Source organism: Aphis gossypii, chromosome 2 (assembly GCF_020184175.1).
Source record: "Aphis gossypii isolate Hap1 chromosome 2, ASM2018417v2, whole genome shotgun sequence".
Taxonomy (NCBI): Eukaryota; Metazoa; Arthropoda; class Insecta; order Hemiptera; family Aphididae; genus Aphis; species Aphis gossypii.
This window is the reverse complement of record NC_065531.1, coordinates 51594572-51606782: the sequence shown is the minus strand read 5'-3', so window position 1 is coordinate 51606782 and position 12211 is coordinate 51594572. Positions and strand designations below refer to the sequence as shown.

Genomic DNA, 12211 nt, shown 5'->3' with positions numbered 1-12211 from the left:
TCGCTGCCACCAGACCGGCCAACCTATGTGGTCTATAGTGGATCGCGGGGGTAAATGGTAACTATCGACAAACTCGATTAAATTTGATGTTTTCAAGTTCGAAAATGGGTATATAAAATTTATCGTTTTTACCGCAATTGTCGTCGAATCAAAAATTAGAAATGTTTCGTCTAAAATGTATTGATGATGAATGATGGTCAAAAATAAAAAAAACTCATTAAATACTACTATATAATATTTACCCGATTGTTTCTTCTCACTTCGATTATTTCCCGATGCCCACGCCGAACATGTAATAATATGGCTGAGAACCACTGAAAACTGCTATATTTGTGGAACTTCAAAAACGACTGATAAGTGATAGCCTTCTGGACCCAGTGTCCCAGTGGCCAGTACTTCCAAGTCCCAGTGGCAGTTGCCACTTGGCCAGTGGCGTTGGACTATGGTTGGAGCTCCGGACCCCAATCGGCCGGATCGATGAATCTTAAAATAATATATCGTATTAAAAGGATTTAAGATCTTTTTAAAATATCTAACTGGCTTTATCTCAAATCAATTGTTGACGGCTGCTGCACAAATACAAAAATTAATTAGTCAGAAATACAGAAAAGGTATGACTAACAAATATTGAAGTATTTAAGTCAAAAATATAGAAATATATTTCAATAGGTACATTCTTTAAATAATATAATATAAATGTTGTTACTGTTGTGTTGTGCCATCAACGAAAATATTGTTTATTTTAGGTTTTTAACAGATAAAACATATGTTTTCTAAATCCAAGTTCTAGTTTTACTAGCCAATTAGTTAATGATTAAAAATTATAATTTACAAACATTTTTTGTGTAATATATACAGTACCAAAAGTCGTTGATGTATGTAAAATACTCATTATTTCTTCACTATTAACGTTTTTGAAAATATTTTTTTTTAACATAATTGTATGTTATTAAAAAACAATTTGTATTTTTTATCGTTATCATTTTTTATCAATAGAAAATGTTGAGTAAAAATTATAAGTATAAAAATGTTTAGTATAACATAGATATATAATATATATATCTAGACGCATATAGTTACCTAAACTTAAATATTTTAAGTTTCCTAATCGAAATGGACTGGGACAAATATCTTTGGGACCTAAAGGCTAGGGATACGAAGATAAATATTGATAAAATATACCTATCACTACTGCACTTATCAAAACATTCGAAATTCAAATTTTATTATAATATCTATTATATTAATTTTAAAAAAGGAAAATCAAGTGGGTATAACGCTCTGCCGTACGCCCGTACAGTAGGTATCGAGTGGACCCCGGATATAGAGTAGGTCACTACAGTGAATGTGTAAAAAAAATTGAATGGTAAGTATCATTGTATACGAAAAACGATTGTGATTATGAACAAACACGATTTGTTAGCCTAGAATATATTTTCACAGGGTGAAAAGGGGGGTTTATGTTTTAATGACACAACACCTGAATACCCCAAAATTAAACCATGTACAGAAATTGCAAATTTAAATAACTATAGCGAAAGTTTCAAGTATCTACGACGAATAATTTTTGAATTATAACAAATATTTAAAATCGTTTGAGGATAAATCTATGACTAAATAGATAAAAATAGAATCTATTTAGTCATGGATAAATCGTTATCGTTCCGCGATTTCGTAAAAATTTAAAATTCAGACGCTCATAACAATTTTCTTAAAATGAGGCATAGAGTTTTCTCTATAGTTATTAGAAGGAAAACTTATTGTTAATTTTTTTAACCTTGAATATAAATATAAATAATATAAATACCTTCAACATTTTTTTATGAATTTTCAATTACAAAATTAATTACAAATTTTCGGGATTTTGACATACTTCCTAAAAATCCTAACGTGTATAAAAAAACTGTGAAATGATTTTTGATTTTTATTAACTGCAATAATAATAAAATTAATATAAAAATCCTTGTATTAAATTTTCATCTTATGGAAAACTAACAAAAATATTGTATTGACATTTCAAAAAAAAAAAAAATACTTAAAAAAATCTAAAACTTCAGTTGTGTATAAATAGCAAAAAAATCCAGAAAATTTTGAAAATTTAACTTTTTATAGATAATGCTAATATAAAAATTTGGTAAAAATTTCAAGTATTTACATCGATTCGTTTTTGAGTTACAACTACTTATGTAAAAAAATCGATTTTGTCGAAAACTGGTTTTGCGTAAAAATTCACGTTTTTCTGTCACTTTTTTGTGGTTTATCCCTATTTTTTTGAAAATTACTGAAACTTCTTACTTTTAACCTCTACTTTTTCCTCATCAAGGAAATTCAATTTTCACCCAGAAACCAGCATTTTAAAATGAAGCATTATTTCGACTAGTTACCTATATTGAGTGTACACACATAATAAACTCACATCATTGTAGAATCTATACATTCATCACTCCGTTCTGAATCTAAAACGATATATTATATTACAATATATAATTGTAAATAAGTATAAATAAAACAATATAATGTGCATAGTATTATAGTAATTTTAGTCACATATAAGTAGATGTTATAAATAATAATGAATAGTATTATCGTAATAAATATTACGTTTATATTTTATAAATAGTATAAAAACTAATTTCATAATATTTTTTGTCTACAGTAGTCTATAAGGACTAAACTAAATAAAACAATAAAATAGATTAAAATATATAAATAAATACTAGATACATGGTGAAAGTACCTAATATAGTTTAAAATAAATTTTATTTTTTTAATTTTACTTAAAACCATAGGTGTATCCAGGGGGTCGCAGGGTATGCCACTGCACAGGCGGGGATCCAGAACTTATTTACGGAGGGGGGGCATCTTGAATAAAATTTCGATACAAACCCTATCGGCAAAACAATACAGTTCATCAGCTAACGAAAATAGACATTTTTTTCAATTCCCCAGTCTGCGGGAGGGAGGGGGGTTAGATTAATTATTCTGGTTTTTGTTCATCAATCCAAAAGAAGTCTAAATGTTCAAATACTTTTCGTTTTTACAAAAAAATAAAAACTACATAAATTTATACATTCATTATTTTATCCGCTCAGTATCTAAAATAATAATTAATACAAATAAAAAACTGTTATCTTTTGAGGATAAAACGTATTAATTGTAACACTTATAAGTTATAACTTATAACCAATGCAAATTATTATTATGTTTTTTCTGTGATAGGTTTATTTTATGTTCATCTATGAGTGTTTGTACCAGAGGCGTGCCTAGAAATTTTTTTCGTGGGGGGGATTCAATATTTTTACTAACATGTACCTATTTTAAGTGAATAAGTTTTTATATAATATATATTGTATGATTTTTTTACGGGGAAGGGGGGGAGAGGAACCCCTCCTAGACACGACCCTGGTTTGTACTTAAAACTTACATTTTACAAGATGATAAGCTTAGATTATGTATGCAATATTCCTTTTTATTTATTTTAAATTATTTTTAAAAGAAAATAAACATATTTTCTATTACTGTGGTATCTTACGGAGGTCGTAAACTCAAATAATATCTAATTAGTCAGTTGGAGAATGAAGATCACCTTATTTCCTATATAAGTACTGTTTATTAATTGTGCGTACCGCAGTTTGGTATTTTGTTTTTGTTGTATTATTGTTAGTACTTAGTTAAGATAAAGAAGTATTGGTTTTAATAGTAGTTAATACCGAAAAAGAATTCGTTTTCCTACGCTAGCGTATTTGCGTGCCTATAAAAACAATATTGTTTAGTTTTGAAAGAAATTATTAAGTTTAAAGATTATTTTTGTAATAAAGTGTAAATACATATTATAATAATTCTACATTAATAGTATAGGTAATAAATGCAACGTTTTGCCATAAAATATAATCAAATTAGAGTAATACTAATAATGTAATAAATCATTATACAAAAAAACATACTATATAATAATATAATTAGTGATTTAGTATGATAGATTGTTTCAACTTAGAATTTATTGTATCTTATTTTATTTATTGAAATTTAACACTTCCACTATTCAATGACAAGTGCCCACGTACTCACCTTCTTATTTCTTGCTATATAGTATATTCTATTTGATTAACTATATTTTATGTAGAATGAGTAAATATAGTAAAAATAGATGTAATCTGATTGCAAGTACTAATTAAACATTTTTGAACCATATAATTATATTCTTAAAAGTATTTATTTATAAACATTTAAACGGTTTATTTTTTCAGTTATCATATAACTCAAAGCCAAGGTTTATTAGTTATTAAAAGTTAACATTTTAAAGTACATAAAGTGGGCCTGTTGAGACCAGCCCTATTTGCCCATATTAAGTGGTTGCCCATAAAAACCGAAATTAGTTCAAAAACACAAAACTTTATAAAATCAAAAAAGTTGTTATATTGCACATGTGAGTCATACAATTGAAAATAAATATTATAAAACTAAATATAACATTCTAAATAAAATTACTATTTTTAGGAGAAAGGAGTGTAATTAAACATTAAAGTTTAAATGGTTATGCTTTTTATTACCTTCTATAAACACTATCTCATAGATATATTAGTCGTTTTTATATACATATTATGTGTAATGTGTCCATTATAATGCTATGATAAAATTAAAATTGCCCACATCAACTAAAAAGTGCCCATATTATATGGTTTTTTTTAACATTAGTTAAATACATTTGTGTTGGGACCAAACCATTTTGTCCATACTACGCGGATGCCCAAATTAACCGGTGCCTACATTAGGCAGAATCCACTGTATTTATAATTGTTAAAAAAATACTTTTTTTAGATTTTAAATGGGATTATTAAAAATACAACAAATAATAATTAAACATTTTAAAATATGTTTATTAAGGTAGGTTAATTCCTTGACAATAGTCAACTTATTCTTCATTGGCTGTTTCCTGTTTTTGACATGATTAGGATAGACTTTTGGATAAAATAAATTTTAGGAATAAGTATAACAAATGAATAAATATATTTCTAATTATAAAAAATTTTGCTATATTTATCTTAATAATATAATAAAATATATAATATAGAAATGTTATAATAAAATATTGTTTAGACTAAATTGTTCGAATTTTGAATGGAGAGGTTAATAGTATTTTATCAAAGTCCTGAAAAATAAAATGGTATTAAAATAAATTCAAACATACAACTCAAAAATCAAAATAACTAATCACATGCAAGAATTTTGTTAAAAATTTTGATCAATATAATTATTTCTATTAATTTATACCTAACTAAAGATAAATAACACGTCATAATGTATATAATGCATAAGTGATGCATATTAATAATAAGTGGTTGTTTTACCGTAAAGTTTAAAAATATTATCTAATTTTTAATTTATAACAACTAATAACTATTACTTACATTATTTGACTGGCGATTAATATCATATTGTTTTACTTTATTATATATAACAACTCCTGCAATAACTATGACAGTACCAAGCCCGCTCAAGAGAGTAATAGAATTTCCAAATAAAATAATTGACATCCATATGAGAAATGCACGTTTAACAGTATTTGCCACGCTAAAGTGTATGAAATATTAAATTTATATTTTGAATCTGAATAAAACATTAAAAATTAAATTGATTATTACCTATAGGTAACTGGACTTATATAATCCATAAGAACGTATGCTGTAATACTTTGAAAATGGAAAAACACTCCATTTAATATAAACATCAGTAAAAGATATAAACTAGTATTAGAAACCGCATATTTGATGTCAACTAACACTAATGACACAGGAATTTGAATTATAATTGAAGCTAAACTTGTATAATATTGTAATTCAGCAGGTCTTTAAAAAAAAAAAATACTTAATTAAAATGTATTTGAAATTTAAATTAGTTTATAGGTACTCACGTATATTTGAATTTATCACCACTAATTAGCATTTTTGAGTAAACATTTTGTAAACTATGGAAAAATTGAATAAATAAAACTAAAAATTTGAAAAAAACAAAAGTAACCTTAATAATATTATTACCACTCGGTAAAATTGGTTGCAAGGGCAGCTATAAATCCTGGTAGGTTAAATGAAATTTCATTTGAAGAACATAAAGCCAGTCCAACCATTATAGGAACTAAAGATAGGCTTACCAAAATGCTTGTTTGTTCTCCTAAAATAAAAATATTTTACTTAATACAATCAATTATATTTTCAATTAGAAAAATATTTGGAATATTGTGTGAATTATTTTGTATATCATTAGATCAATAATGAATATTATAAAAATTTAGATTTAGATTCTGAATAGAGTAAAGAATGTATTGATTCTGCAAGGGTTTTTTTTTTTTTTTAGTGTATACAGTATACATGATAACTTGTCAAAATAATGTTTCAATTTAAACTTCAAGGGTGGTTTCCGGTAGCAAATTAAATATCCTCCTTGATACACAATAAAGGTCAAAAGTAAAAAGTTTCAGTAGTTTTCAAAAAAATCGGAAAAAACCACAAAAAAGTGATAGGAAAACGTAAACTTTTCTGTAAAACAAGTTTTCGAAAAAATCGATTTTATTATACAATTATAACGAACAAATAACTGTAAATACTTGTAAATTTTCACCAAATGTCTGTATTAATGTTGTCTACATACAGTATAAGGAAGTATGTTAAAAACCTGAAAAATTGGTTAGTAATTTTGCAGTTGATAATGCATAAAATTTTTAATAATTATATCTGAAGTTAAAAAAGTTAAAAAATTCAACATAAAGTTTTCTTTTAAATAACTAGAGAAAACTCAAATCGTCAGTTTAGGAAAAAAGGTTATGAGCTTCTGAATTTTAAATTTTTACGAAATCGAGTAACAAATGATTTATCTTCAAACGATTATAAATATTTGTTATTTTACAAAAAGTATAAGTAGTAGATACTTGTAACTTTCACTAGTTGTTAAGATTGTCATTTTCTTTACATAATTTAATTTTCAAAATATTTCACCTATTTTCAGTCTAATTAAATGCATTTGAAATATATATATATATATATTTTATAGATGTTGATAAATTTATTTTAGTTAAGTCAAAATAATTAAAAATTTAATTTAATATTAAGTTCCTCATAAAGTAATATTATAATGGTTCAAAAATTATAAAAATATAAATGCACAATTTTTTTTTTTATTAGGGTCTGAAGTTTAATTATTGACAAAATTCATCAAAATCATGAATATTTACAAATTATTTTGTAGTTAAAAATGTATGAAAGATCATGAAGTAGTAGCCAAGGATTGAAAATTTAATATGAGGTTTTCTATAAATCAATGGACACCTACTTCACTCAAGGCGTCAAACCCCGTTAAAATGTATTATTATTCATATGTATTATATATTATAGTTTTGTTGTATACAAATTGTAAATATTCGATTAGTTAAATAAAAAAAAATAAGTTTGGGTTACAATAATTTTAAAAGAAGTTGTGTATTCTCCAAATAAAAATATTTTTGTCTTAAGTTAAAGTTTAAATTTTGACGAAATCAAAAATCCACAATATAATAAAGATTTACTATCAAATGATCTAATTTTGGAGTATTAAGTGTTAGGTCATTAAAACATAAGCCCCTTTTTCCACCCAGTGGAAAATACATCCTAGGCTGACAAATCGTGTCCATTCCGAATCATTTTTGTTTATAAATATATAATGATACCTATCATTGCATTCAAATTGAACACATCCATTATAGTGACCTACTCTGTATCCGAGGTCCACTCGATATTTACTGTACAGTAGAGCATTACCCATTTGACCATCTTTTTTTCTATTAATTGTGAAATTTTTCTTATTTCAATTTTCATATGAGATTTAAATTATTTATGAATGTCTGATAAAGCACTTGTTACATTAAATATTTAAATTTTAAATGATAAATAAACAATATATATTATCTATGTACACAATTGATATTGTTTTTTACTTTCTTAAACAAAATGTGTATATTAATGCCATATTCATCATACCTAATAACAGTTTTGAAATGAATACAGTAAATATTGGAGCTGAACTTTTAATTGTTTCTGTAAAACTTACAGCTACATAATTGAGTGAAATGAGTCCTAAAAGTACTGTAATAAATCTGTAAAAAAAAAATAAATGTTATCGTTTGTGGAAATAAATTTAAATATGTAAACATAATAAAACTACCGTGTACAACCAACTAAGCACATATGGATATAAAAGTTTGGAGGTCTTTTTGATCGATGTATTGGTTGTTTATACATTCCACATGGTAAATACAGTTGGACAAAGCCACAAACAGTAGTCATAATCATTTGAGATGCTCCTTAAAATATATAAAAAATCAAATGTAAAAACTTTTATCTATTTAATATTGTGCATGGCAATAATATTTACCCAGTATTGTAGGATCTCCATTTAAATAAGAAAGGATGTACTTGTTCAAAAATAATGTACACCCACTGAAAAAATACCACAAGACCAAGAATGCGATGGCCCTGAAGGAGTGTAAACCATCTTCCATTCGTTTCTCAGTAACGTTAACGGATTTGGGCAACTGAGTCATAAATGAAAGTTGTATATCTAATAAATATTAGACCAACAAAAATAAAACTAACTTAAACTATTAACTACATTGTAAGTAGTTATTAAAAGTATTCAAGAGGTTTCTATTTTTTATCGTATATGAGACACGTCACAAATAAACGATACCTTTTTCAAAAAATGTTTTAGCTCATCATTTTGAGCCTTATCATTCCCGATGATACGATATCATTTTTGTTGTAAAGTAAATAAATGAAATAAATAAACAAATTGGAATATAGAAACGTAAATACTAAATATGTACGAAACCGGTAAATCTGTGCAATAATTATCTCTAATAGACCGATATTCATAAAAAATTGATCTCTGATTTTCAACTATTTACCGCGCTTTTTAGGTTAAGAAGGCTGAAGAGTTTGGGTCGTTTAGGGAAACATTCAAGTAAAACAAAGTATAAACTAAACTTTATCTATTTTATCTACTAACTACTACTAGTAAACAACGTTCATTATGCTCATAGATTAATAATATGTAATATAATTACTCTATGATTATACTTCTATAGTAAGTTTAAATTTCAAAGTTCAGACAGGCTAACAGCTATCCGTTCACTTTTGGAAAAACTAAGTTAAAACGTAAGTATATTTAAGTATACATTTTGTTGTAACTTTATTGTTAATAATTTGTTATACCGAAAATGTATGCTTTTGTGCTGTTTAGTCGTGAAAAAAAAATCTAAACTGTAAACACAAATTCATACTACCTACAGGCAGTTAAACAATAATGGTTTTAGAATAAATTGAATTGGTAGTTGGTACACAATGAAGAGTTGAACACGAAGTTTGCATCAGTTATTGATCACAGTTTTTGATTTCCTAATTTTGACAAAAAACAGTGATGTTATATATTATACAGATACATTTTAATACAACACTGAATATTGAATACCTAGTCAAATTTTAACAGTTTTCTTTGATCTTCTTGGCTTTAAATATATTTTTTTAAATTAAATTTTTCATTGAAAACGTTTAATTGAAAGTTTAATATTTAATATGTATTGTTTTGAATATTATTAGATGAACTATTATTATATCATAATTTCCCTATGATAATTGGTAGACATATTCAAAATTTCAAATAAGTTTTATTGGTATATAAAATAGTTCTAATTTTTCAACTAAAATTTATAGCACATTAATCATACTTTAGTGAACATAACTTTTCGTATTAAATATAATAATATATTTAATTTATGGTGGTATATTTACAGTAATTTCTTTCAATATTATTACCTTAATAACATAAAAATCAATATTATTTATAATTAGTATGTTATATAAAAATTATGTGATTAATGGATGTATTAATTTTTAATAGAATACCCCATTTTATGTTTGTTACGCACTTTGTAGTTTTATGTTTGATTAAAAAGTATAAGTATAAATTTTACGTATTGTTGGTACTACAAAAATGTAAATTATCATAACATATTAATTATTATGTTAAAGGATTAATGTATTTAATTAATATAAATGTTTGACAATTTTATGAAGATTTTGTCTGATTGACATTTTAAAATCCTATTAGTTTTGTTATAGGACTGAAATTAAAACATCTTTAATCTTATTTGTGATATATACTAATTTTTGTATACAGGATTAGTTGGGAATATATTATAATACAATAATGGCACTCGATTACAGTTTGAAAACATCAACAATATAGGGGTATTCAACAAGTTTACAAATTCCTTTTGGTTGGAATTGATATTTTGGAGAAATTTTATAGTGTATTTGAATCTAAGTAATCGGATATACTTGTTATCCATGCATCTGTTGCTGGATGTCGCATTGTTGATCATTGATGGTTGGCTATAAAAATATAACCCAATTCTACTACAAACAGTGCATTGCAACACTTATGCAATTTTTTGTTTGACTTCATGTTACGTCATTGGCGCCCGCAAGAGGGGCAAGCTGGGGCATTTGCCCCCCCTGGCTTTTCAAAAATATGTCTTAAATTGAATATTTACAGACAAATTATTATTTATTATATAAAAAATCCTAGCATTGCCCCTCCTAAAAAAAATCCCAGTGGAAAATCCCAACAAATTTTAAGTTCCCATTGTAACTGGAACAGTAAATCATAGTTCAAACATTGGATCTTAAATGATCTTGAATAATTGATATACTCTTTGTTACATATACATCAATAAAAATGTCTATCATCGGTAGTATATTTTAATTCATAATAAAACATATTTTATAGTTATACTATTTATATTATCAATAGATATACTTAATAATAAAAAAAATTATAAAATGTTGTTTTCTTTGTTTCCATCGATTGCAATAAATAACAGTATGTTAGTATTAGTTAGTTATCATTTGTTTATATACACTAAGTTTTTTTCACCAAGTGATCTATATCCATTTTTATTTTAGAACTATCATGGACATTGATATCCGTGAGTTAATAGACGATGAGGATGATGAAAATCAAGAAGAAATGACTGCTCAGAAGGTATTACAAAATGTTGAACGGGCATGGTTAAACGAAAAATTTAGCCCAGAAATACTGCCACATCAGACAGATTATGTTGAATGTTTGCTAGAACAAATAAAAGGAATGGAAGGAAACCTTGCCAAACTATCTAAAACTGATCCAAAAGTAGACTTGCACAAACTTGAACTAGAACGTATTAAATTTGTAATAACTAGCTATTTGCGAACTAGGTTGAAGAAGATAGAAAGTTTTTGTGTGAGTGTGCTTGAAGAAGAAGCCACTCGTTCTGAAGAGGATAAGTATTTATCACCGGCAGAGTTGCAATTTGCTAAAGAATTTGCTTTAAATGCTGACAATCATTTTGATACTATACTTCGGCATATGCCTCAACTATATAATAAATTGGATAGAAATAAAAAAATTATAGAACCCAATTTAAATAGTTTTGTTTTTTTAAAATGTAACAAGCATATAGACAGTGTTATTATTAAAAATACATTGGAAGGCCAAGAAGAAGAAATTGTGTTAGAAGATAATTCTCAACATTTGATGCCTTATAGTTCAGTTGCAGAATTTGTGAAAAATGGTACTGTTCAATTGATCTAAAAATATTAAATAAAAGTTCAGCATTCTTTATCCAATTTATTATTTATTATTTGTGTTATATATTAATTTCAACGCCATCCAAATATTTTAATATAAAAAATGTAATATAATATATTATGTTTAAAATAAATTGATATTACAAGTAAAATATTCTTTTTTATTTCATCCAATCTACTTATATATTTCCTCTATGTTGTTCCAACATACATTTCAAATTAAATTTTTCCAACAAGTACCAATTTTAGTAAGTCATTAATTGGTCTATTCAGTTTTTTTAAATTCTAATTTATAATAATTTAGTTTTAAACACATTGTTTTTTTTTCAAATATGAAAATATCTATAAGATAACAAAAAGAAAAACAATAATAGATTTATTTTAAAAAAGTAATGAAGTTATTTCAAGAATGTAAAACATTTTTATTTTATAATCTGATATTTTAATTGATACAAAAATGTATACCTAAACTAGTAACTATAATCAAAAATAAAGTGAAATTATTTTTATAAGAACTACTTGTTCAAGGGAAACCAACACAACATATAAAAAGTTAC

At 25.5% G+C, this 12211-nt stretch overlaps 2 protein-coding genes across 3 annotated transcripts; one reads left to right on the top strand and one right to left on the bottom strand.

Annotated features, from left to right (window-relative positions):
• Positions 1 to 260: 260 nt before the first annotated feature.
• Positions 261 to 11806, top strand: LOC114128227 (DNA replication complex GINS protein SLD5). Of its 2 annotated transcripts, none has more exons than XM_027992700.2 (2): positions 261 to 611; positions 10992 to 11806. In XM_027992700.2, exon 2 carries the CDS (start codon positions 10999 to 11001, stop codon positions 11656 to 11658), a length of 660 nt encoding a protein of 219 aa, XP_027848501.1. In that variant the 5' UTR covers positions 261 to 611; positions 10992 to 10998; the 3' UTR covers positions 11659 to 11806. The 2 variants fall into 2 exon arrangements, with proteins under 2 accessions (XP_027848501.1, XP_027848500.1); XM_027992699.2 differs by lacking the exon at positions 261 to 611 and adding an exon at positions 8904 to 9182.
• Positions 5010 to 8714, bottom strand: LOC114128226 (solute carrier family 35 member E2A-like). The gene is made up of 8 exons (XM_027992698.2): positions 8401 to 8714; positions 8191 to 8329; positions 8007 to 8122; positions 6036 to 6168; positions 5912 to 5965; positions 5643 to 5846; positions 5409 to 5571; positions 5010 to 5149 (listed from the first exon to the last, which is right to left on the bottom strand). The coding sequence occupies exons 1-8, from the start codon at positions 8567 to 8569 to the stop codon at positions 5099 to 5101; spliced, it is 1029 nt and encodes a 342-aa protein (XP_027848499.1). The 5' UTR covers positions 8570 to 8714; the 3' UTR covers positions 5010 to 5098.
• Positions 11807 to 12211: the final 405 nt, after the last annotated feature.